General features: G+C 40.2%; 3 protein-coding genes across 3 annotated transcripts; 1 reads left to right on the forward strand and 2 right to left on the reverse strand.

Moving 5' to 3' along the window:
* Positions 1–878: 878 nt before the first annotated feature.
* On the reverse strand, positions 879–9347 carry LOC125885215 (NADH-ubiquinone oxidoreductase 75 kDa subunit, mitochondrial-like). The gene is made up of 19 exons (XM_049570761.1): positions 9250–9347; positions 6776–6852; positions 6231–6322; positions 5882–5989; positions 5675–5751; positions 5477–5558; positions 5152–5282; positions 4864–5049; positions 4590–4724; positions 4348–4462; positions 4062–4207; positions 3818–3946; positions 3528–3657; positions 3213–3373; positions 2895–3049; positions 1686–1861; positions 1443–1577; positions 1269–1341; positions 879–1167 (listed from the first exon to the last, which is right to left on the reverse strand). Exons 2-19 carry the CDS (start codon positions 6846–6848, stop codon positions 1076–1078), a joined length of 2196 nt encoding a protein of 731 aa, XP_049426718.1. The 5' UTR covers positions 6849–6852; positions 9250–9347; the 3' UTR covers positions 879–1075.
* A 354-nt stretch (positions 9348–9701) lies between these two features.
* unc50 (unc-50 homolog (C. elegans)) lies at positions 9702–14584 on the forward strand. The gene is made up of 6 exons (XM_049570763.1): positions 9702–9825; positions 11256–11521; positions 11606–11726; positions 11900–12039; positions 13005–13112; positions 13911–14584. Exons 2-6 carry the CDS (start codon positions 11260–11262, stop codon positions 14045–14047), a joined length of 768 nt encoding a protein of 255 aa, XP_049426720.1. The 5' UTR covers positions 9702–9825; positions 11256–11259; the 3' UTR covers positions 14048–14584.
* Positions 14585–14929: 345 nt separating this feature from the next.
* On the reverse strand, positions 14930–18923 carry LOC125885216 (inosine-uridine preferring nucleoside hydrolase-like). Its single transcript, XM_049570762.1, has 8 exons — positions 18336–18923; positions 17848–18032; positions 17575–17754; positions 17313–17424; positions 17067–17203; positions 16890–16967; positions 16678–16794; positions 14930–15762 (listed from the first exon to the last, which is right to left on the reverse strand). Exons 1-8 carry the CDS (start codon positions 18502–18504, stop codon positions 15610–15612), a joined length of 1131 nt encoding a protein of 376 aa, XP_049426719.1. The 5' UTR covers positions 18505–18923; the 3' UTR covers positions 14930–15609.
* Between the last annotated feature and the right edge of the window lie 2867 nt (positions 18924–21790).

Here is a 21790-nt window from a genome sequence, read left to right on the forward strand (position 1 = left end):
TCACGAAATGGGAGAGGGATGTCTTCTGTTAGGGCGATCTGGGACAATGAACTGGAGATCAGGCGGAGGTAGACTCAGTGTAGGGGTTCCGTCTCAGGCGTTTTTCAGCCCGAGCTGATTACAGGCCCCCTAGATGGTACCAAGAATGAGACATTGGAAGAGTGGTATGCATCAGATTTAATAAGAAGAGATAAAGGGAGAAGGGAAGAGATGATGAAGGAATGTTGGTTGGGAGGATGATGGATGACGGGAAAGGAAAGGGAAATGAAGGGTGGGTGGAGAACTTTGAGACAGAGCAGGTATGAGTAGGCTTGGCAGGTAATCAGAGGTGTGGTTGAGGCTTGGGCCTGCTCCTGAGCCAAGTTGACAAAATTTGCATCTGTGGCTCTTTTTCTGAGGTAATTTTGAAGTATTCTGATGGAGAAGAAGACACCAGAGTCTCACCAGCAGCTTAAGTACGGAAAATCTCTACGGTCATGAGAGTGGTATCCATCTTGTTCTTCCTCCAAATGTCACACTTTTCTTTCCAGCACAATAAGGCCATTAACGTCTTAATTATTTCCTTTACTCATGCAGTGGCCTTGACCTGACCTCTGGGTTCTGGGTTCCTCTTCTGGGCCTCCTGCACATCAGCAGGCCTGAGCAAGGACCCAGATTTGAGCATATTTCATACGAGAGGATTTGGCAAACGCTGCCTGGAAAATTAAAAATTTGACGTTTTAATGTTTGAAGTAAAGCAGTTAAGAGCAGAAGCTGGAGGCCACAACTTATTAAAGCCTTAATACATGAGTAAAATAAGTGAAGGAATGACTAATGAAGTATGTGAGGAGCTGATTTTCAACCAAACATGCAATAAAAGAAAACCACTGAAACTGGAGTAAAGACATTTGTAAGATTTTATTCATATTTCATAGGTTTTTTTATACGCTTTATTCAACAAAGCTTGCTCACAGGAGTGAAAACCATTTATACTACAAGCATCAAGGACAACTTTAAATTAAGGAGCGACACCGAGTTTGTTTTGAGAAGTGTGCGTTTCAGCAGAGGAGAGAGATGGACTGTGTGTGCTGGGTGTTCAGCAAACAGACGGCTCGTCGACGGCGGCTGCTCCTTGTGTCACAGCTTTGACGCATTTGGCCATCGTCTGGGAAGCTCTGCTGATAGAGTCTGAACACAGAGAGGGAGGGGTCACAAGAGGTTATGAGACATTTTTATATTTTTGTTTTTGCCGTCTGTGTTTGCACTACTTAAAAAAGAGACACACTTACCTGTCATGTAGAAGTCCTTCACTGTTAGCTGAGGTGGCACCAGAGGAGCTGCGATGAGGTCCTGGTTCACAGTCTGTGAGGAACAGAGCGATAAAACAGAGACGGATCATTATCATCTTCTTTCTTCTGCATTCTGACTCTATGGATGGGATGTGTGTGTGTTTGTGTGTGTACCTGGGCAAGTTCATTTGCCTGCTTGAAGTAGTTTGCCTCCTCTACATCATCATAACGAACCAGATTAGGAGAAACCTCGGCTAGTCTGGATCGGACATCATCCAGAGAGTCGTAAGGCAGCGTCAAACCAGCCAGCTGCAAACACACAGACATAACTTTTAAACACTCTGCTTTTTGGTCAGATTCAATTGTTAACAACAGTATGAAGGTTAGTTTGTGCCATGTCAGTGACGTCCTGCGTACTTCAGATACAGCCCTGAGGATCTTCCAGTCCTCTCTGGCCAGCCCAGGCGGGGTGACGGCCACTCGGGTGTGTTGGCTCCTGCCTTCGGTGTTGACGTAGGTGGCGTTTTTCTCTGTGTATGCAGCACTGGGTAGGATGATGTCTGCCATTGGTGCTCCTACGTCACCATGGTGACCTGGAGGGGATGAAAATGATCTTTAATATATTTTCATTCTCATGGTTTCCACTGAATTTGTGTGTGCTTTGTGGCATGTGTCTGTATGGATGACGAAAACTATATATACAATACATATAAAAATAAATACATATGAGAATAAATAAATGCTAAAATAAATAAATGTATAAAGAAAGAAATACAGAGGTTAGGACCTCCTACCTCATCACAAACAGACAAAGGAATACATAAATAAATAAATAAAGTAGTTCTACAAAAACTGTCTAAATGTATTTGACATTTATTTATGTCCTCTTAATTATCAACCTTTATTTATTTATGCATTTATTTCCATATGCATTACATATACTGTAAAAATGTTTATTCATTAATTATTTCATTTATTCATACATTTATTTATGCATTTACAGATAGGATAAGATGAGACTGAACTTTGTCTTTGTGGAAATTCTTGATGGTAAGTGGTGAAGAAAAGTAAGATGGTGCAAAATATAAATAATTATTTTTTAAAAATAATTTCCGTATTTCCTTTTTATTCTGCATTTATTTACGTATTTATTTAATTATTTATTCCTGTACTTATTTATACATTTCTTTATTTTATTTAGGTATTTATCTATTTATTCCTGTATTTATCTATACATTAAGTTTTTATTTCTCTATCCAGCTATTTATTCCTGTATTTATTTATAAAATTTTCTATATTTTTTTTATTCCTGTATTTATTTATAAATTTAGTTTTTTTCTATATTTAGCCATTTATTCTTTTATTTAGTCATATATTTATATCTATTTGTAATTATTTATTATGGTATTTTTTTTTTTACATTTAATTATCTATTTCTGTTTTTACTTACTCATGTATTTATTAATACATTTTTCCCTGTATCTATTTATTAATTCCTGTATTATTTATACATTCATTCACTGATACTCAAGTTATACCGGAAGGCTAATGTTGCTCCATATCTGTGTTTGTGTGTGTGTGTGTGTGTGTGTGTGTGTGTGTGTGTGTGTGTGTGTGTGTGTGTACCCTGGTAGATGATGAGGCTGTCTTTAGGCAGGTCGGCTCTGGTGATGCAGCCAGCATCAGCTCCCAGCAGAAACAGGACTTTGGGTGGATTTGCTCTGATGGCGTCCACACCAGGCTTGTAGCCCAGGTCCAACGCAGCCACCTGACTGGCCACTCTGCTCACACACAAACACATAAAGAATGAGCAGGAAGCAGCTACTGTACTTCGCTAATAGAGGCCAACTTCATGTGCAAAACAGTCAATCACAAACAACTTGAATCTGCAGAAACTGTCGACAGCGTCACAAGTCCACACCTAAAACGATTGCCAAGTTTTACCTGTGCAGGACATTGAGGACTTTCCACCCCTCTTCCACTCCACTGCTGGTTCTGGCGTTCTGAGCGATGGTGGAGACGGTCCTCAAAATTGCAGCTCCGTCTTCTCTCTGCAGAGCGCTGCTGCCCACAACCACCACAGGACGCTTAGCAGCGGAGAGGACCTGGAGACAGGAAAAAGGAAAGGAAAATTTTACGCATAAATTGCCAGAAATTCATCAGAGAGCTGCCAAAAAAGGAAAGTCCCATCAGTTCATCAATCAGCACCAAAGCTCCCTCCAAACATCCTCTGAGTCAGACTGTGTGCAAGTCCTTTACCTGGCAGAAGGGGTGTGTGCCGTTTGCCAGCTCACTCAGGACTGAAGTCTCCTCTCCCAGATGGTCGTATGAGAAACTCAGATCAACCTGGTGACCCACCATGGCAACACGCAGCTCATTATGGAGCCAACTGACAGAGGAAGAGGAGGAAAAGAGACAGACAGAAAAGAGGGAGGCAAACAAATAACACTGATTACATAACTTTGATCTCATCCAGTATAAAAGCCACTTCTGCTGTTTCCAGGAGGAGCACTGAAATGATAAATGCAACGAGTGATGTATGAGTATACCTCTTGCGGATTCTGGCATTGAACAGCGGTGCTTCGTAGCGTGGGTTGGTTCCTATGAGCAGCAGCAGGTCACACTCCTCGATGCCGGTGATGCGAGAGTTCAACAGGTAGTTGGAGCGCAGGTCAGTGCTGAAGAAAGAGAAAGAAAAAACTGTGTCCAGTACAACTAAAGACACTTTGTCGACCCTGTACATTACATATTTACTTTAACTGAATACAACTACAGACACACACACAGTCTTACCCTGCCCCCGCCATAGGGAAGAGCTCCTCAGTGCAGAGGTTTTCGGAATTGAGTCTGTTGAGGAGGTCTTTGAGGGAGACCAGAGCTTCAGCGTCTGCCATGCCTCCTGCGATGGCTGCGACCTCACTGCCCTGTACGCCCTGCAGCTACACACACACACACAACACAAACACATATTCATACATACAGACTCAAATACGATACAGTAAACATGGCTTGTAAAAATAAGAAGGCATAAACATCACCTGTATCAACTGTAGGAAGAGGAATAAACAGGCAAACTTACAGCTCCAGCGACACGAGTGAGAGCGTCCTCCCAGGTGGTCGGGGTCAGCTGACCTGCCTCATCTTTCACCATTGGTTGGGTCAACCTCTGCCTCTTCAGACCATCGTATGCAAACCTGAGGACACACATTTGGTGATTTTTGTTCTCCTTTGTTGAGCTACATAGCAACTGATCTAACTCTGAAAGAAGACTGATTTCACTTCTTTAATCCAGTCAGAAGTATTTTAACGTTTGGGTTTTACCTGGTCTTGTCGGAGATCCACTCTTCGTTGACGTCTTCGTTCAGCCTGGGCATCACCCTCATCACCTCCCCTCCTCTTGTGCTCACCACGATGTTACTGCCCACAGCATCCAGCACATCGATCGACTCTGTTTTCCTGCAAAGAAATCAGAGGAGGAGGTTAAAGAAAACACATTTACTGAACAAAATGGCTTTCACTGCTGAACCAAATAAGGTACTGTAGTTTCCAAAAAAACAGCTCATAACATTTTTTGTGGTGATAGTTCCTGCCCTACCTGGTCTCCCATGGTCGTGCAGTGAAAGCGTAGGGTTTAGAGGTGAGCGCTCCGACTGGACAGACATCGATAACATTGCCCGACAGCTCTGACATGAACATCTTCTCCACATATGTCCCGATCTGCAGGTTGTTTCCCCTTCCTGTCGTTCCCAAGTCTTCAACACCTGCGATCTCACTGGCAAAACTACACAGGAATGCATAACAGTGCTGTTAGAGGATGTCATATGGTCCACCACCGCCAGTATATGATGATTGATATAAGTAAGGATGTTTATGATGGACTTACCGGACGCAGCGTGTGCACTGGATGCAGCGGGTCATGATGGTTTTGATGAGCGGCCCGATGTTCTTGTCCTCCACTGCCCTTTTTCCTTCTGAGAAACGACTGCGGTCTGAACCAAACTGCATGGACTGATCCTGAGAACACAGAAGGCAAATAATAAAACCTCAAAATCAAAACTATCTGCATGTAATTTAGGCGAACTAGCCGTTTAACCTAAAGGTAATCATTTGAGGGAGGTTTAAGGGACAGTTCACCCTCAAGATCTAGCCTCTCGTCCAAAGGAAAAATAAGTCCCACACCGATGTGTTGCACATCAGTCCACAGTTACCTGTAGGTCACATTCTCCTCCCTGATCACAAATGGGACAGTCCAGTGGGTGGTTGGCCAACAGGAACTCCATCACTCCCTCTCTGATGAGACACACACACAGATCCTCATCAAGCCAGTTTTAGTACTTTATTAACTTGGGTGACATTTTAAAAGTTTGCAAAAAATCATAATCATATTAGAAAGTTTAAATTTGTACCTGGCTTTGCGCGTCTTCTCTGAGTTGGTGAGGATGTTCCAACCCTTCATGACAGGCATGGCACAAGCTGCTACCGGCTGAAAGGCACACACACATCAATTAGACAGTGGTACTGCAAGTGTTCCTAAGCAAAGGCACCTAGTCTAATGACTTTTAAATGTTCAGTTTAATGCACTTTCAGCCTATTGGCTGCGTGTGCTTTGTTACCTTTGGAGCTTTCTCAATCTCCACCAGACACATGCGACAGTTTCCTGCCACTGAGAGACGCTCGTGGTAACAGAACCTGGGAATCTGGATTCCTGCCTTCTCACAGGCCTGAAGGAGAAAGACAACAGTCAGATTATACGGACAAGAAACCAAAAATACACAACAGGTTCACATCCATTATATTTAAACGTGTCTTCATTAATGGACTAAATCATGTCAGGACAGCATACGACAAAATAGTGCCTATTGGTGACTCGATACATACAAAATACAGTATGTAATATGAAGGAAGGGACCACATGAAATACCTGTATTGGTTTGCAGTAACATAATCTGATGTTTTCTTTACCTGCAGCACAGTCGTTCCAGGCTCCACCTCCAGTGGTTTCCCGTCTACAAACACTTCCACCATGTTGCTGGCTGCACGCACTGGAGTACGCACTGGAAATGATAAACACAATGGTTAAATTTACTGAAATTTAACAACACCTGATAAATAAAATGGATCTAAGTATATTCAGTTTCCCAAAAAAAAGTGAGACAAAAATGGACTTTAGGGGAATGAAGCTTTGGACTGATACTGTCTATCTTTAAATGATGTAAATGAATATGTTTCGACACAAAATGACGGAAACAGACTGAACCCAAAATAAAGGAAACTATTCATGGGATGCTTCTGAAAAATATATAAACTAGGAAAAATCAGCTAACACACAGAAACACAACTGAGTTTAAAACAGGAAATAAAATACAAATGATAACAGAATAAAATCATTAAGTTATCTGATTTAAAACAGTATACTAACAAACTGCTCATTAAAACTAAGTAGAATAACTGCTACCTTGACCTTGACACACATACAGATGTGACACACACACACATATTCGTCTTACCAGTGTTGGATGGAGCCAGGCTGCTCTTGGCAGCTCCGGCTAGAGCCCGGCCGACGTTTGGCAGTCGCAACATGACTCTGAGAAAGGAAAACAGAAAAGAAAGCTGTCAACATCTGAGCTAACCCCGGGGCATCCAAGCTTTTTCAAATGGGAGCCAGACTAGATAAACGTGGCAATACCTGGAAGCCAGCTGCTTCTTGCATCACATGGGTTATTAAAAAAAAAATCACGTAAGTATGAGAAAAATGCAACTGTTTCATCTATCAGTGAAAAACTATTTATCTTTCCACAGCTTATGAAAGCAGCAGCCCTCACTGTCGACTTTATGCTTCTTTGTTGTTGCCACATCTGTCACCTAGCCGGAAATGTCTGCTGTTAGATAACAGTCTGTTTGCTTGATTACCGTTTGTTTATGAAATTGTATTAGTTCTGCATCTGTTGTTGCTACTTAGTGCATGTCTACAAACTGTGTGACAGTTCTGCCACCATGAGGTGAAAAGAAAAAAATGCAAGGTGAGCTTGCTTAACCAGTTTACCAATACTGCATTAATCATATTGTATATTTTGAAAGACAAGCCGTGAGATGTTTAAAATCAATCCACTTAGCCCCTGGGCCAGACTTTGGACGTGACCAAGCTAACCTTATTCTCATATTATGAGTAATTGATCATTTATATTCTTACACAGATTACTTTGCTGTTGATAACCTTGAACTGAATTTGTTTGGTGTAAATTCAACAAAGCTGACAAATTATTTGGTCAATCTTTTCACAATCTGTACTATAGAGAATATACAGTCATCTAAAAGGGTTTGTACATCTTGAGGGTTTTGCACAACTTGTTTTGCCACAACATTATTTTAAAATTTAAAGTCTGGGATACATTAGTCTGAGTGGGCGGAAGTTCGCTGCATAGATCAGCCTCTCATTGGGCAGAACGAACCACCCACTGAAGTCCCGCCCTACAACCTCCGGTTGTGTAGCAGTTTTCAACCGTTTTCAACAAGTCCTTTACTAACTTTTGCGGCGTTTGGTCTTGTGGGGATGTAGCCATTTTTCTGCCATGGTTCGCATCCTGTAGGGGATATTTTTGTGGCCGTGTTACACCAAAACCTGTTTCCCCCCGGCAATATTTTTGCAAGCGCATCGTTGGTGTGACACCGCCCAGAAAGACTGTGATTGGTTGAGAGAAATACAAGCAGCCGGGGCGTTTTTTTTTTCTCCAATCTTAAAGTGAGAGTCGGCCCAGCCAGACCTTTCTTTTCTTGAGAAATGTCTGGTGAGCGAGACTAGGGATACATAATATGTTTTCAACAAAATAAACTTGTTAATCAACAAGTTGCAAAATTCAAATGACTGACAACTATGCAAAATTAAGTACCCCACTTGGCAAAAAGAAGAAAATCAAATATAATATATAAATATAATGTAATAATATAAATGTTTGTTTTTTTTTGATAGTTACAATATAATATATTGTTTTGCTAAATATCCCAATATCAATATTGTGATGATATTACAAGGTTGACTACTGGTGCTTTCACTAAATATTTACACAGTTGGAATTTTGATAAATAATTAAAAACACTGTTAACCAAGAAGAGCCAACACTTACAATATTCCAATATGCAAAATTGAAGACAGTATCCAGCCATTTATCACAATAGATAATAGAGATATATGGTTCAGCCATAATTAAGTACAGCCATGGTTTCATAACAATTATTAATATGCCACTGACAATAACACCATCAACGTTATCTTGCACTGCTTAGATTTCATACAAAGCTGCATAGCTGCAGGTTTTGATCATTAATATTTATTTGACAAAAGTTATAATTATTTTGCTTTTGAGCCAGAAGCATGGTCGTAGATGCCAAAACTCTCTGTTTTAGTTTGGAGTTTGGATTCAGATTCAGAAAGCTTTGAGATTATGTTATATGTATATCTTTAGGGTTGAGGTCTCAGTTAGAGGACAACAAAGCCTGGATACTGTTGCTCTCTTATCCAAGAAATCATACTGGGCTCTTTCAATGGAGTTTATTTTTCAGTTAACGTTACTGCACGAACTCAACAATTCCTACATAGCTAATGTTAGCTATCTTAACAGCACTGTCAACAACAACAAGCCACTCAACCACGAAGTCAACGTTTCAAGGAGATAATGAACAGAGACGAAAAGGAGATATTCCAAAGCATACTGACATAGCAAAATGTCGGACACGATAATGTACAGTTTTTACAGTAATGTGGTCAGTAGACGAAGCCACTGTGTAGCATGGACCTTCCAATGTGGATTCGTTACTTGCAGGCTAACAGCGTTAGCTAAGAGTATTCAAGGACACGGGCACTGCAATGTTGTAAAGGGCTAACAGCGGCTAATAAGGTCAAACACATAACTTTCCGCTTATATTGCAATTAAAGAATAACTAGTTTTATGCGTTTATGCGTGCAAAATATGTTTCTGATTCTTACCTTTCGCTATTTGGCCTTCTGGACCAGAACAGCGGTGATCTGAGTTTACTCCCAGTCAAATAGCTATGGCGTATTAGCGGAAATAGCACAATGTTCCACTTCCGTTTATCACCAAATTCACAATAAAAATAAATATCGCAGTCTAACAACAGTAAAGAAATTTTAATTTACATCACTATAATATTATATCCGAATTGCCATCGTGTTATATAACATTGACATTTTATTTTATTCATTCTTATTTTTTATATTTATATTTTTATCTGTACTCCGTCTTTGTGCCGCTGCAGCACCTGAATTTTACATCTGGAAATCGGAGATTAATTAAGTTATTTGTCTTTAAATTACATGACAGATGGGCGTACACATGGAAATGAAATCCAATTTTGTTATCTAATTTAATTTTTATAGTTACATCACTGGCTTCTACCGCTGACTACATTTCCCATGATGAACCGGCTGATACCGGAAGTAGCTACGTGTTCATTTTTACGACAGTTCAGGAAGCATCTACGAACAGCTACAGAAACGAGCAAGAGTTGGTGCTTTCTCCTGCGAAGGAGTGCAGCAAAACAGGTGAATATTCCCCAGAGTAATGAATTTTAGTTATCTAGCTAATGTCAAACTGTCACCGCTGCGTTTACGCCAAGTTAATTACAAATAAGCCTGGCGAGGCCCTCCCATCTTGTTAAACTAATTAGCATCTAGCTAACAGTGTCTGCTAGCAAACACAGCGTCAACTAGCAAGGAAATTCAATATGTCAGTGCTTTTTGGTGATAAAACTGCTGCTGCGCAGTGACTATACTATGTAACTATTATATAGGAATACACATATGCCTAATTTTAGGGCTTTTGATGTAACATAGTCCATATGTAGCATTGTTGGCAATAGCATCCTCTGTTTCTGTGTTGTCATTCTTTTTTAAGCAGTTTGCGTTAGCAATGTTCGACACTGTTCAGTTATAGCATGCATTAGGACATATGTAACACATTTACAGGGTATATTAAAGAAATTTGAGATACTGGACACTGTAATTGTTTGTAAACCCGTCATAACAAAGGTACATGACTAGTTTGACGTGGTAGTAACTGCTCTCTCTGTGTCAGTAGGTCAGTAGTGGTCTAAAAACATCATGTCAGCTCATCAAAATAGTACTACTATGGGTTTATTCCTATTTTTTTGAATTACTTTATATAATGGCACAAATGAAGCTCCACCTGATCCTTGCAACCCCTAATCCTAAATGTCCCCCTACATTTATATAGCTTAGTACATTATTCATAGCATATCAGGGGCTCTAATGTTTGAATATTGCATGTAAGCCTTAAAATATATTATATTATATTGTCTTGCTGTCCTGACTGATATAAATACAGTTACTGTGCTGTTATATTTGTCACCGAGTCACTGTGAAGGTTAGACTGAGTACAAGACAAGTGACAGAATAAACAAAACATCAAAATGATCACTAAAAATGTACAAATATAATAGAATAATTTCAGTTTGAGCAAAATATGGAATATTTAAATTGTGCAGAAAGCCTGCTGAGTTTGACATTCGTGTTTAAATGCATACCTTGGAGGAAATCTTGATCATATAATAGTCATTAAGAGGAGAGAATGCTAGGTCAGATTGTCTCCTCCTGAACACAACAAATAGTAAGTGTATGAAGACTAAGATATCTGACAGGCTAATTAATTGTTCAGATTAAGTTTACATTTCATCTCAAAGATACAGAAGTCAATGTCCACTATCAGCTGCAGACTGGAAGTTTTACTCTACACTTAACTGAATTTCAAAGTTCGAAAAAAAGCATCAGGTGCTCAAATTGAGCATTTATATAACCCAAAATATTGCATAGTACAGTGTAATCTTTAGTTTAGTTATATTTATGTTGTTTCTTGAGTGCTGAGCCTCCTCAGGATGTTTGCAGCAATTTAACCTGTCTGTCATCTCTCCTCTCTCCCTGTTTCCTACCTCCCTCTTTTTTCATCTGACATTCAGCACCATGTTGCCGACAACGCACAGCAACGGTGCCCTCGGTTCTAGGGACGCTGCACGTCACACGGCAGGCGCCAAGCGCTACAAGTACCTGCGACGGCTGCTCCACTTCAAACAGATGGACTTTGAATTTGCCCTGTGGCAGATGCTTTACTTGTTCACATCACCACAGAGAGTCTACCGCAACTTTCACTACAGGAAACAGACAAAGGACCAGTGGGCCAGGGACGACCCTGCTTTCCTGGTGCTGCTCAGCATCTGGCTCTGTGGTAAGTCTTTATTCAATCAAATGTAGCCAGTTGAATCCTGATGTTATCACTCTGCTATCATTAGTGAATGCTGTTCCCCTGCAGTGTCAACAATAGGCTTTGGTCTGGTGCTGGACATGGGAGTCGTGGAAACTCTGAAGCTGCTGCTGTGGGTGGTCTTTGTTGACTGTATAGGAGTCGGTCTGCTCATATCAACCCTCATGTGGTGAGTAGTGGGTTTGCCTACCTCAGATGGAAGTAATGAATAGCATTTCCTTGAGTCACTGTAATTGAGACATTTTATTTATGTATGCCAAACCTTTTTTTTTTTTTACCTTGCTAATGTTAAAATTTAACTTTAAGTCGGATTCTTTACCATATCTGAATTTCTTTTTTTAGGGTTGTGAGCAACAAGTACCTGCTGAAACATCCCAGCAGAAACTTTGATGTGGAGTGGGGCTACGCATTTGATGTTCACCTCAATGCCTTCTATCCCCTTCTTGTCATCCTTCATTTCCTGCAGCTCTTCTTCATCAACCGTGAGTATATTGCGACTCTGTCAGACTTATGTAACTATGTCTGAAATTACATCTCCCACTACAAGGCATTAAAGATCCAGTGTGTAGGATTTAGGGGGGGTATATTGGCAGAAATGATGATCACCTAAAAAAAAAAAGAATCGTGTTTTTGTTACCTTAGAATGAGCTGTTACATCGATAGGTAGCGGGGTCCTCATCAATGGAGATTGCCATGTTGCACCACCGTGTTTCTACAGTGACCCAGAACAGATTGCATTTTTGCCCTGGCCATCATTGTTCCCAGCCCCTCCGTGGCAAGGGCTCCCAGTGAAAACTTCCTGAACGTCTGGATCTTTAAGGGGAACTAACATTTTTTTTCAACCTGGGCCCTATTTTCCAGTCTACTTTTGTCTAAATGAGTGATAGGATGTTCAATATTTGACATTTCTCCAGTTCGAGCACGGGCTCGCTATATTAACTAATAGGGCACTCAGACAGCGTCAAACAACGTCAAAATACGTCCACTAAAAGTGCATTTTTTTTCACACAGATAGGCTTGGATTGTTAGTATAATTATCCAACAACATAACAGAAAGGAGAAATAAAGGTCTGTGTTTACCTTTAGCTGGATTCGGACATGTTCCTCTGCCTGTTGCAATTTTTGTATATGTGCTACCGAAGTAACACTGCTCCCTCTCTCTCCTCGTCTGCTCTTCAATTTCAATGAGCTCTCCATCTGTGTACGTCCGTGTACTCCGTCTTCAAATTGCCCACTGTGAAGAAAAGCTATGACGTGACCATGTGTGACCATTTTTAATTTACTTCATCAACTAAAAATCATACTAACAATGTGTGACTTCAGCAAGTCTGTTTTTGTCACAAGACTAAGACAAAACTAAATCAATATCAGTTGTCAAAATGACCCCTGTTTGGATTACCCCTGCCCCCCTCATCATTATTCTTACAGTTTGTTTTGTGTGTTTCAGATGTGGTGGTAATAAACTCCGACTGGTTCCTGGGATACTTTGTCGGGAACACTTTGTGGCTTATCGCCATTAGTTATTATCTCTACATCACTTTCCTTGGGTACAACGGTAAGTCCCATTCACGTTTAAATATGATACTAAAAATGCAGTGAATAGACAGTTTCTGTAAGTACATCACTGTATCAGTGCAACAGTATTTCAGATTGGGTCAGATTTAGGGATGTCCAGCCACAGTCTCAAAGATCCTTTTCTCCTCCACTCAGCTGAGCTCCTGTTCCGCCTGCGGCCAAAGACAACACAAAAATATGAGCAGTCAGTTCGTTTCAGCTCAGTGTGCGTTTTATGGCGCATGGTGTTTATCCACAGGCAGAGGAGAGACAGACTGTGTCACCTCACCACTGCAAGTTCAAGAAAATCCCCACAGTGGTCAAAAACCTTTTGCCCTTCTGGGGTGAAACACCCGATGGCATCAATATTGTTCTGACTTTTAAACAGTAATGCTCAAAATATCAAAACAGTGCCACCCAGTGTGCATACATGGTCAATACAATTAATGCCTGCTGAGCGAATGACATATTTGGCTCTTGCAGTAAGATTTATAACTTCTGGTAATAATGGTGTTCTGTTACAAACCACAACTGATTCTAAGGACACATTTGCATTTTCCAAAGGTGTGAATGACTGCAAAACTACCAAACATTTGCAAGTTCTTGGGCTTTTCAAAAATCATTTTATTGTTTGGAGTGTTTATTGCCATCTGGGGAAGCAGTCACCATTAAACATACCCTGTTTCCTGTGAAGGAGTTGGAATGTAGTTAATGTTTCACTGTGAATTTATAGATCTGTAATGTTTGCACAAAGTGCCTATCAGTGTTTTCATGTATTCATCTCGTGTTATCCATGCAGCTCTGCCCTTCCTGAAGAACACAGTGGTGCTGCTCTACCCTTTCGCTCTGCTCGGCCTCATCTACGTCCTCTCCGTGTCTCTGGGCTGGAATTTCACCAAGGGTCTCTGCTGGTTTTACAAGTTCAGAGTGCAGTAGGACCAGTTTGTCTCTACTGTGGACTCTAGTTGGCTCCAGGCTGACTCAAGATCTGTTTTCAACTCACATCTAGGTGACTACAAATCTATTTCCAGCTACTGTCAGTCAACATCTGGTGTGGAATGACTCTCAGTAAGCTGCGTTGGTTGACACTGAGCTGGTTGACTGTTGATCAACTTTCTGTTTGGCTCTTATGTTGAGCTGGAGCTCCACAGTCCGTGAACAGTGGTGTGTATGGACTAGTTGCAGAAACGGGGATGGATGGCATACAGCTTTTATTGTTGTTCTTTTTTGTATGACTTGTAAATATTGTTCTGGCAGGTTGTAATATATAAACAAATGATTGTTTCTGAAGAGAAAAGGTTGCTTTGTTTCTTTGAGTTTTCTTTAAAAAAAAGACTGAAAAAAAATCAAATCCTGCTTATTGAAGAGAAAAAAGGAAAGTGGAGGAACATGGGATGCAATTTCTTTTTCCTTTTCGTTTTTTCTTAAAGTGTACATTCCAGAGCACTTTCAATAAAAGGTTTTATTAACTTAGGCTGCCTCCGTTTGACTTCCTGGAGGAACAAGTGCCTTCCTACTGGTCATCCAGTCTGAGATGTTTAAACCTCCAACCAGGAAGTGCCTCACCATATGAGTTTGTAATGTTCCTGAGATTTTTTTTTTCTTTCATTCTAGTGTACAAATACACCTTAACCTCCCCAGAACACAACATTAGTATTGCATTTAATCAAAAATCTTATTAGATATTATTAGATTTATGGTGTGATCCTTTTGTCTTATTTAATTCAGGACGACAGTCATCAATAATAATTTCCTGATACATTTTTTAGCTCTTATTCAAAGAAAAATAGAGGTAACATTGTGAGACAGTACACACAGTGAGTATCAGCTCATTTATTTGATTAAAAAACAAAAAGAACCAGTATATTGCATAGTAATTATGTACGTGCATAGATGTAATGATTTCACGGTAGCACAATATGAGTCGTCATCTTTCTTTACACTCAAGTTGCTACAATTACACCATCAATAATGGATAAAAAAAACCATCCCTGGGATGAGACAATGTCTCTCACAGCCCATAAAATACAATAAAACCTCAAATATAGAAAATGCTAACCAATAAATGTAAAAATATGGGAGACTACCACCACCTTAAGACTAAGGTTTCTAAAACCTACTACTAACCTACTATTAAAGACAGACAAACACCAATAGTCAGAAAAAGTGAGAAATAGTCAGAAAAATTTCTGCGCTGGATCACCTGTTTTGCTATGAGGAATAAAATACCAGGAAAATTCTTAAAAAGAGCTTTCCATTGTGTCTCCACAAAGGACTTCTTCAGAAAACAGGAAAGCTGAATAGTTTTCTCCCTTCAGGGCTCTTAAAATGTGGCTGATGTTTTTATTGCTGCAACATTTCCTCAGTCGCTGCACACTACCACATATCATCATACTGTATGCAAGACATTGAAATGTTGTGTCTGGAATGATTACAAAAGAGTGGTCTGCACTGGACTTTGCAAAGGTTATGATGTTTACTCGCCCAGAGATGTCCAACTACTTCAGTGCATTCATCAACAGTTGTTTGTGCCTCTCCAAGTCGACTTTCTTCAAGATGACGGCCTTGTGTTTCTTCTTCAGCATCTCCATGTGGTCTACGACCATCATGCCTCGGGTGTAGGTTCCCTCCAGCTCCACTGTCACTGCAACCTGGTGGAGGGAGATGAAGTTGTGAATACTGAAATATCTTTCTGATGTGTGGTGAAAGTAGAAAACTGCACTTTAAAGGAATACTTAATCTACAAAATGATAATTTGTTTATCAATTATTAAGTGCGTGTCATGTTGAATTTGTGAAGAAAACGTTGCTTTTCTCATGTGCCTCCATGGTGAACGAAGAATCCAAAAATTCTTGATGAATTGAAGTCACAGGGGTCCATGTTTAACAACGGCAAAATTATGTCGAAACACTCACCTAACTCATTAAACTTACCTACAGTATACTATCTTCAAAGCCAGACTCCATTGACAAAAACAGCAATTTTACCTCACTGCACACAGGTGCTGCTGGTCTACATCTGCCCCAATCAGTTAGTTTAATTGTATTATTGTGTGACTTTGGTGATTTAAAGGGTTAGTTCGAAATCACAAAAGTCACACAATAACACAAAAAAACCACCTGAGTGAGGCAGAAGTAGACCAGCAGCTCCTGTATTCAGCAAGGTAAAATTACAGTTTTTGTTAATGGAGTCTGGCTGTAAAGTTCCCCGTCGTAAAGGGCTGTTTGTGTGCGAAGTACTGAGCATATGACTGCATAAATGAGACTTGGATTATGGTGCACAAGTTGTGTGAGAGTTTGTAAATGATGTTTAATACGGTTTTGCTGTGGTTTAACATGGACCCCTATCAATTTAGTTCATCAAGAATTTTCTCCGTTTTTGGATTCTTCGTTCACCGTGGAGGCATGTGGGAAAAACAAAATTTTCCTCAGCAACTCAAAGTACCACGGGGTGAGGAACTGATATACAAACGGTCATTTAGTGGGTGAATCATTCCTTTAATTGTACCTGTTTGGGTAATGGTTTCCCAACAGAACATGTTAAAGGAATGAAAGCAGTATCCTAACCTCTTCACTCTCCGTTATCAGATTGTCGTCGATGGCTGCGGCTAGAGCGTAGGTGTCGCAGGTGTTGAACCCAGGTCCTCCCAGCAGCTCCTTTTGGTAACGGTCAGTCTGGACCATCTGCGGTGACAACAATTGAACATGAGACATACAAGTGACTTTTATTCCCAATTCTTGTTCAGTGTGTGTTGAAATAAAGCAGCACACCGTCGTACCTTTCTGGTGTGGAGGTAAATCTTGTCCATGAAACGCGCCTTGTCGGTGTCTTGCGCCAGCCATGTGTCACAGAAAGACTTGGGGAGACAAAGACAGGAAGTAAGCCATCTTTTACTCCCACAACACTGATTGAAATACATCAATTAGGTGGTCTATTTGATCAGTTAATTACTGACCCACGGCAGGCTGTTCCTGCAGGTGAACTCCCAGGTGGCGATGTAGGTGGGGCAGGTGTATCGGTCCAGCACAATGTAGGCAGCCTCAGGGTCAGCTACAAAGTTAAACTCTCCACACACTGTGGTGTTACCCCTGGCTACACACACACACACACACACACACACACACACACCAAATACATTACCCTTCACGCTGACCGTCAAGGTTAACACTTACAGTGCATGTTGACACAGAGATATACGTACACTCAGTGTTTCCTCCCATGATGTAGAGCCCCTTCAGTTTCTTCTGGAAGTTAGGGTTCAGCTGGACTGCGACGGCCAGGTTAGTGAGGGGCGCTGTAGCCACCAGACTCACCTGCAGTTTATATTAAGATGCAAGTACATCTATCATTAAGCATCAAATAAGTGTAAGGCATAAAAATACACTAATTTAGCTACTAATTTTACAAACTTTTATTTTTTAGACTGGGATTGAAACAGTGTTTGGGGTTTAACATCCACCCACCTCTCCAGGGTTTTCATTGACCATCTTGACAATGGCCTGCGGAGCTCTTTTCTTCTGCAGCAGCTCCAGACCTGGAGCATCTGGATCTGGGACGTCACCCAGCCCGTCCTTCCCGTGGAAATCCCCAGCGTGACGTTTGCGGCCCAGCATGGGCTGTGCACAGCCTGTATATACCGGGATCTGTGGAGCATAACCGGTTTAACACGCCAACGCCACACACACACACACCTTTAGTCACTATTACATCACATAAAAGCTTTGACATGTCATTACATCCAGCCTGCCGCATGCTTTCAGGACACGCAGCGTGTTCTTGCAGGCGTTGTCCAAGGGTGTGTTCCCGTGGGAGCAGGTGATCCCCAAAATCTCCACATCGGGGGCCGCGAGGGCCATCATGATGGCCTGTGCGTCATCCACACCTGTGTCCACGTCGAGTATTAACTTCTTCTTCATCGTATCTGGAGGAAAGTCAAGAAGGAGGGGGTGTATTTAGATGATAAATCACAAATGTGGGTCCGATCCTCTCTCCCTGTCGCTGTGACCCTGCAAATGTCCTCCAAAATCTCAACTACCAGCTGTTTTTGCGCCCATGTGAGCAGCAAACATTCCCAGCTTAAGTTCAGCTGGTGAAAACAGCCACACAGATGTTACAGTTGCACTCGGATCGCTCCAAGTGCGCATGCTGTTGCTTAACACAGTCTTGATCAATCACTGAAAACACTGGGTGAGAAACCATGCAGAGAGCAGAGGGATTAAGTTACCTGTCGAAAAGTTTCGGCCACAAGTTCGATCCCTTCCCAGAGCGCACAGGGACTGTGAAGTGAAGCCTTTGTCTGGCGCACTCTGCCTTGAATACTGCAGGCAGGAGAAGGTTTGGCTTAGGAAACGCGTATCACCACGTCCACGTATAATCTTTACCAGCGCGTGCATAGCTGAGACTGGGTGTTGTCAGCTCAACACTCAGGATGGAAAGGATCTTGTTGGATTTGCATGACGACATAGTCCCCCCCAACTACTACTACTAGAAGTATTTAGACTGAGGGTCTTGTGTTAGCTGCAGGCAGTTATTTTGGTTTGGAAATCGTTTCTTATCAATGCATTCTTCAGGTTATAGGGCATTTTTGGCACGGATCGATTCCTCTTTCTTCTTGAGTGCACTTTTTTTCCTCGTGTTTCAATGCGTAAAGTCGAAAACCACACGTTTTTTTTTTCTTTTGGGCTATTTTTGCATGTCCTGTCGACTATGCAAACTATTCAGTGCCCCCCAGTCACTGCTCAGCAAAACACACCCTAAAACAGGTTGCAAAACCTCTAAGACAAGGTTCGTTCGTGAACTGTACCTCGCCTGCAAAGCAGACGAGAGCAGGCGGCTGCAGCGGGAGGCGGTGACAAAAAAGTCAGACAGCCTTCAGTCTGTACAGGAAGTTAGCTGTAGTTTTCACAACAGCTTTCTTTAAAGATCAGTCACATATAGTCAGGGATCCTGAGGATGTCATGTCCTTGTGTTGCGAAACACTTCAATAATCAGAACAGTCCAATGTTAATATACAGTAGACTCTATGAGGTGCTGTTTGTAAAGTGGCTCACACTGAAATTAACAGCAACATTTTGCCACATTTAGCTTCAAACAATGTTTAAAAAAAGTGGAATTTTTTAAAGTCACTTTTTTTTTTACCACATTTACAGCAATATTTAAATCTAAATGTTAAATCTAAATCAAAATGTTAAATGTTAAATCTCAGGACACGTTAATGTTAAATCTAAATGTTAAATCTAAATCTAAATGTTAAATGTTCAATCCAAATCTAAATGTTAAATCTAAATGTTAAATGTTAAATCTAAATGTTAAATCTAAATCAAAATGTTAAATGTTGAATCTAAAGGTTAAATCTAAATCCAAATCTAAATCTAAATGTTAAATCTAAATCCAAATGTTAAATGTTGAATCTAAATCTAAATGTTAAATCTAAATCAAAATGTTAAATGTTAAATCTAAATCTAAATGTTAAATCTAAATCCAAATGTTAAATGTTGAATCTAAATGTTAAATCTAAAACAAAATACTAAATGTTAAATCTAAATGTTAAATCCAAATCTAAATGTTAAATGTTAAATCTAAATGTTAAATCTAAATCCAAATGTTAAATCTAAATCCAAATGTTAAATGTTGAATCTAAATGTTAAATCTAAAACAAAATATTAAATGTTAAATCTAAATGTTAAATCCAAATCTAAATGTCAAATGTTAAATCTAAATCTAAATTTTAAATCTAAATATGAAATCTAAATGTTAAATTTAGAGAGGAGAGAGGATTTAGTTATCAAGTATGTAATAATATCTGTATGATTTTCCTCAGGTGACAGCGTATCCACCGTGTTTGTGGCCGTAGCTGGCAGAAGTAAGAAGCCTTGGTCCTGTGGTGCCAGGAAACATGGAGTATTCCATCATCAACTGCCCATCTCTCAGTCCTGACTGCTTAGTTTGCCGCGCAGATCTTCGGGCTGACTGATCACCTGGTGTGGTGCAAACTGAGGGCCTCCATGCTCAACACCTCAGTGTCTCTCAAGCTGGCTGACGAGAAGTACAGGCCTGCAGCCTCTGAACTGGCTCAAGACCCCTCTGAGCCTAACGTTCGATTTTAGGGCTCTGCTGTCTGTCAGTGTTTTTGTTTACCATATCAAACCCAAGAACTGTACATTACATCTTCATGTACTTTCCTTACACACATAAATCATTCCATTAAAGAAGATAATTAAAAGCTTCTCAATTAAACGCTTCTGTGGTTATTTAATCCCAGTATAGCCCATATTCACAGGAGACATTTTGACGTCTCATAGCAGGAAAGGCACAGTAACCTTCAGTTTCAGGGTCCTGAAAGTGTGCATGCTGGCTCAAGGCATGGCTTAGTGGGACACCTTAAAGGCACTTAGCCATCATTTATAAAATATGTTTCACCTGTCCGTCCCTGTGCTTTCCATAATTGACAAATGCCACATCCCTGATGTTCTTCCGGCTGTTCCTGGGAACCTCCAGTAAACCAGCAGCAGATGATCGCAGTGTCCTTGGAAGCAAATACTTAACAAGGGAGTTAGTGATGTAGCTCGGTCCCAGCCCATGTGGGGTTTTGTATACAAGGAGGAGGAGCTTAAAATCAATTCAAAGTCGAACAGGAAGTCAGTGCAGAGCAGCTCAGAGTGGCCTGATGTGCTCTCTCCTCCTGGTGCTGGTTCATAGCCGAGCTGCAGAGCTTTGAATGAGCTGAAGTCTCTCAGTGGTGTTTTTGGGAGGCCAGTAAAAAGTGTGTTACAGTAGTTACAGCTTGAAATAAAGGCATGAATCAATTTCTCTGCATCTCTTTCATTTAGAAATGGTCGTACCTTAGCGATGTTTCTGAGGTGGTTTCCGTCACTTTGTTAATGTGGGACCTGAAGGTTTAAATCTGACTCTAGGATCACACCAGGACTTGTAACCTCAGATTTAATCCAGATCGTTAAGGTCATTCATTTAACATTTGTGCATTTTCAGCAGTTCTTCTAAATTTGATTTGAGCTTTCAGCATTCACACACTTTCTGCAGGAAGTTTTTACTGTGACTCCTATACTGTGTTTCTCTAAAGTAATTAGACTCTCCAAACTAAATAGGTGTATTTCATTTGAATTGTATGGACACAATTGAAACTGTTGATCCATTAGCAGGATACAAATGATGAGATGTAATGCAGGAAGAGACATAAAATAATGGAATGCAAAAACCGCCTTAAATTTTTAAATGTATGAATTTATATTTTTATATTTTTAATAAAATATATTGTACGTATATTTTTCATAAAATATATTATATTACATGAAAAAGAAAATAGCATATATAATAACATATATATCATAACACTTCTATTGTTATTGTTATTTCTGTTTTTTTTCTATTGTGATCTTGTCCTATATCATATTATGTGATAATATAATATGTAATAATAATAATAAGAGTATTTTAATTAAAGTAAATTAAGTATTTAAATTTATATTATTATATTATTTAAAAAAAATATTATATTACATAGTCTAATATAGTATAACATAAAATGATATGTGACATACAGTACAGGCCAAAAGTTTGGACACACCTTCTCATTCAATGCGTTTTCTTTATTTTCATGACTATTTACATTGTAGATTCTCACTGAAGGCATCAAAACTATGAATGAACACATGTGGAGTT

This window comes from Epinephelus fuscoguttatus, linkage group LG24 (genome assembly GCF_011397635.1).
Source record: "Epinephelus fuscoguttatus linkage group LG24, E.fuscoguttatus.final_Chr_v1".
Lineage (NCBI taxonomy): Eukaryota > Metazoa > Chordata > Actinopteri > Perciformes > Serranidae > Epinephelus > Epinephelus fuscoguttatus.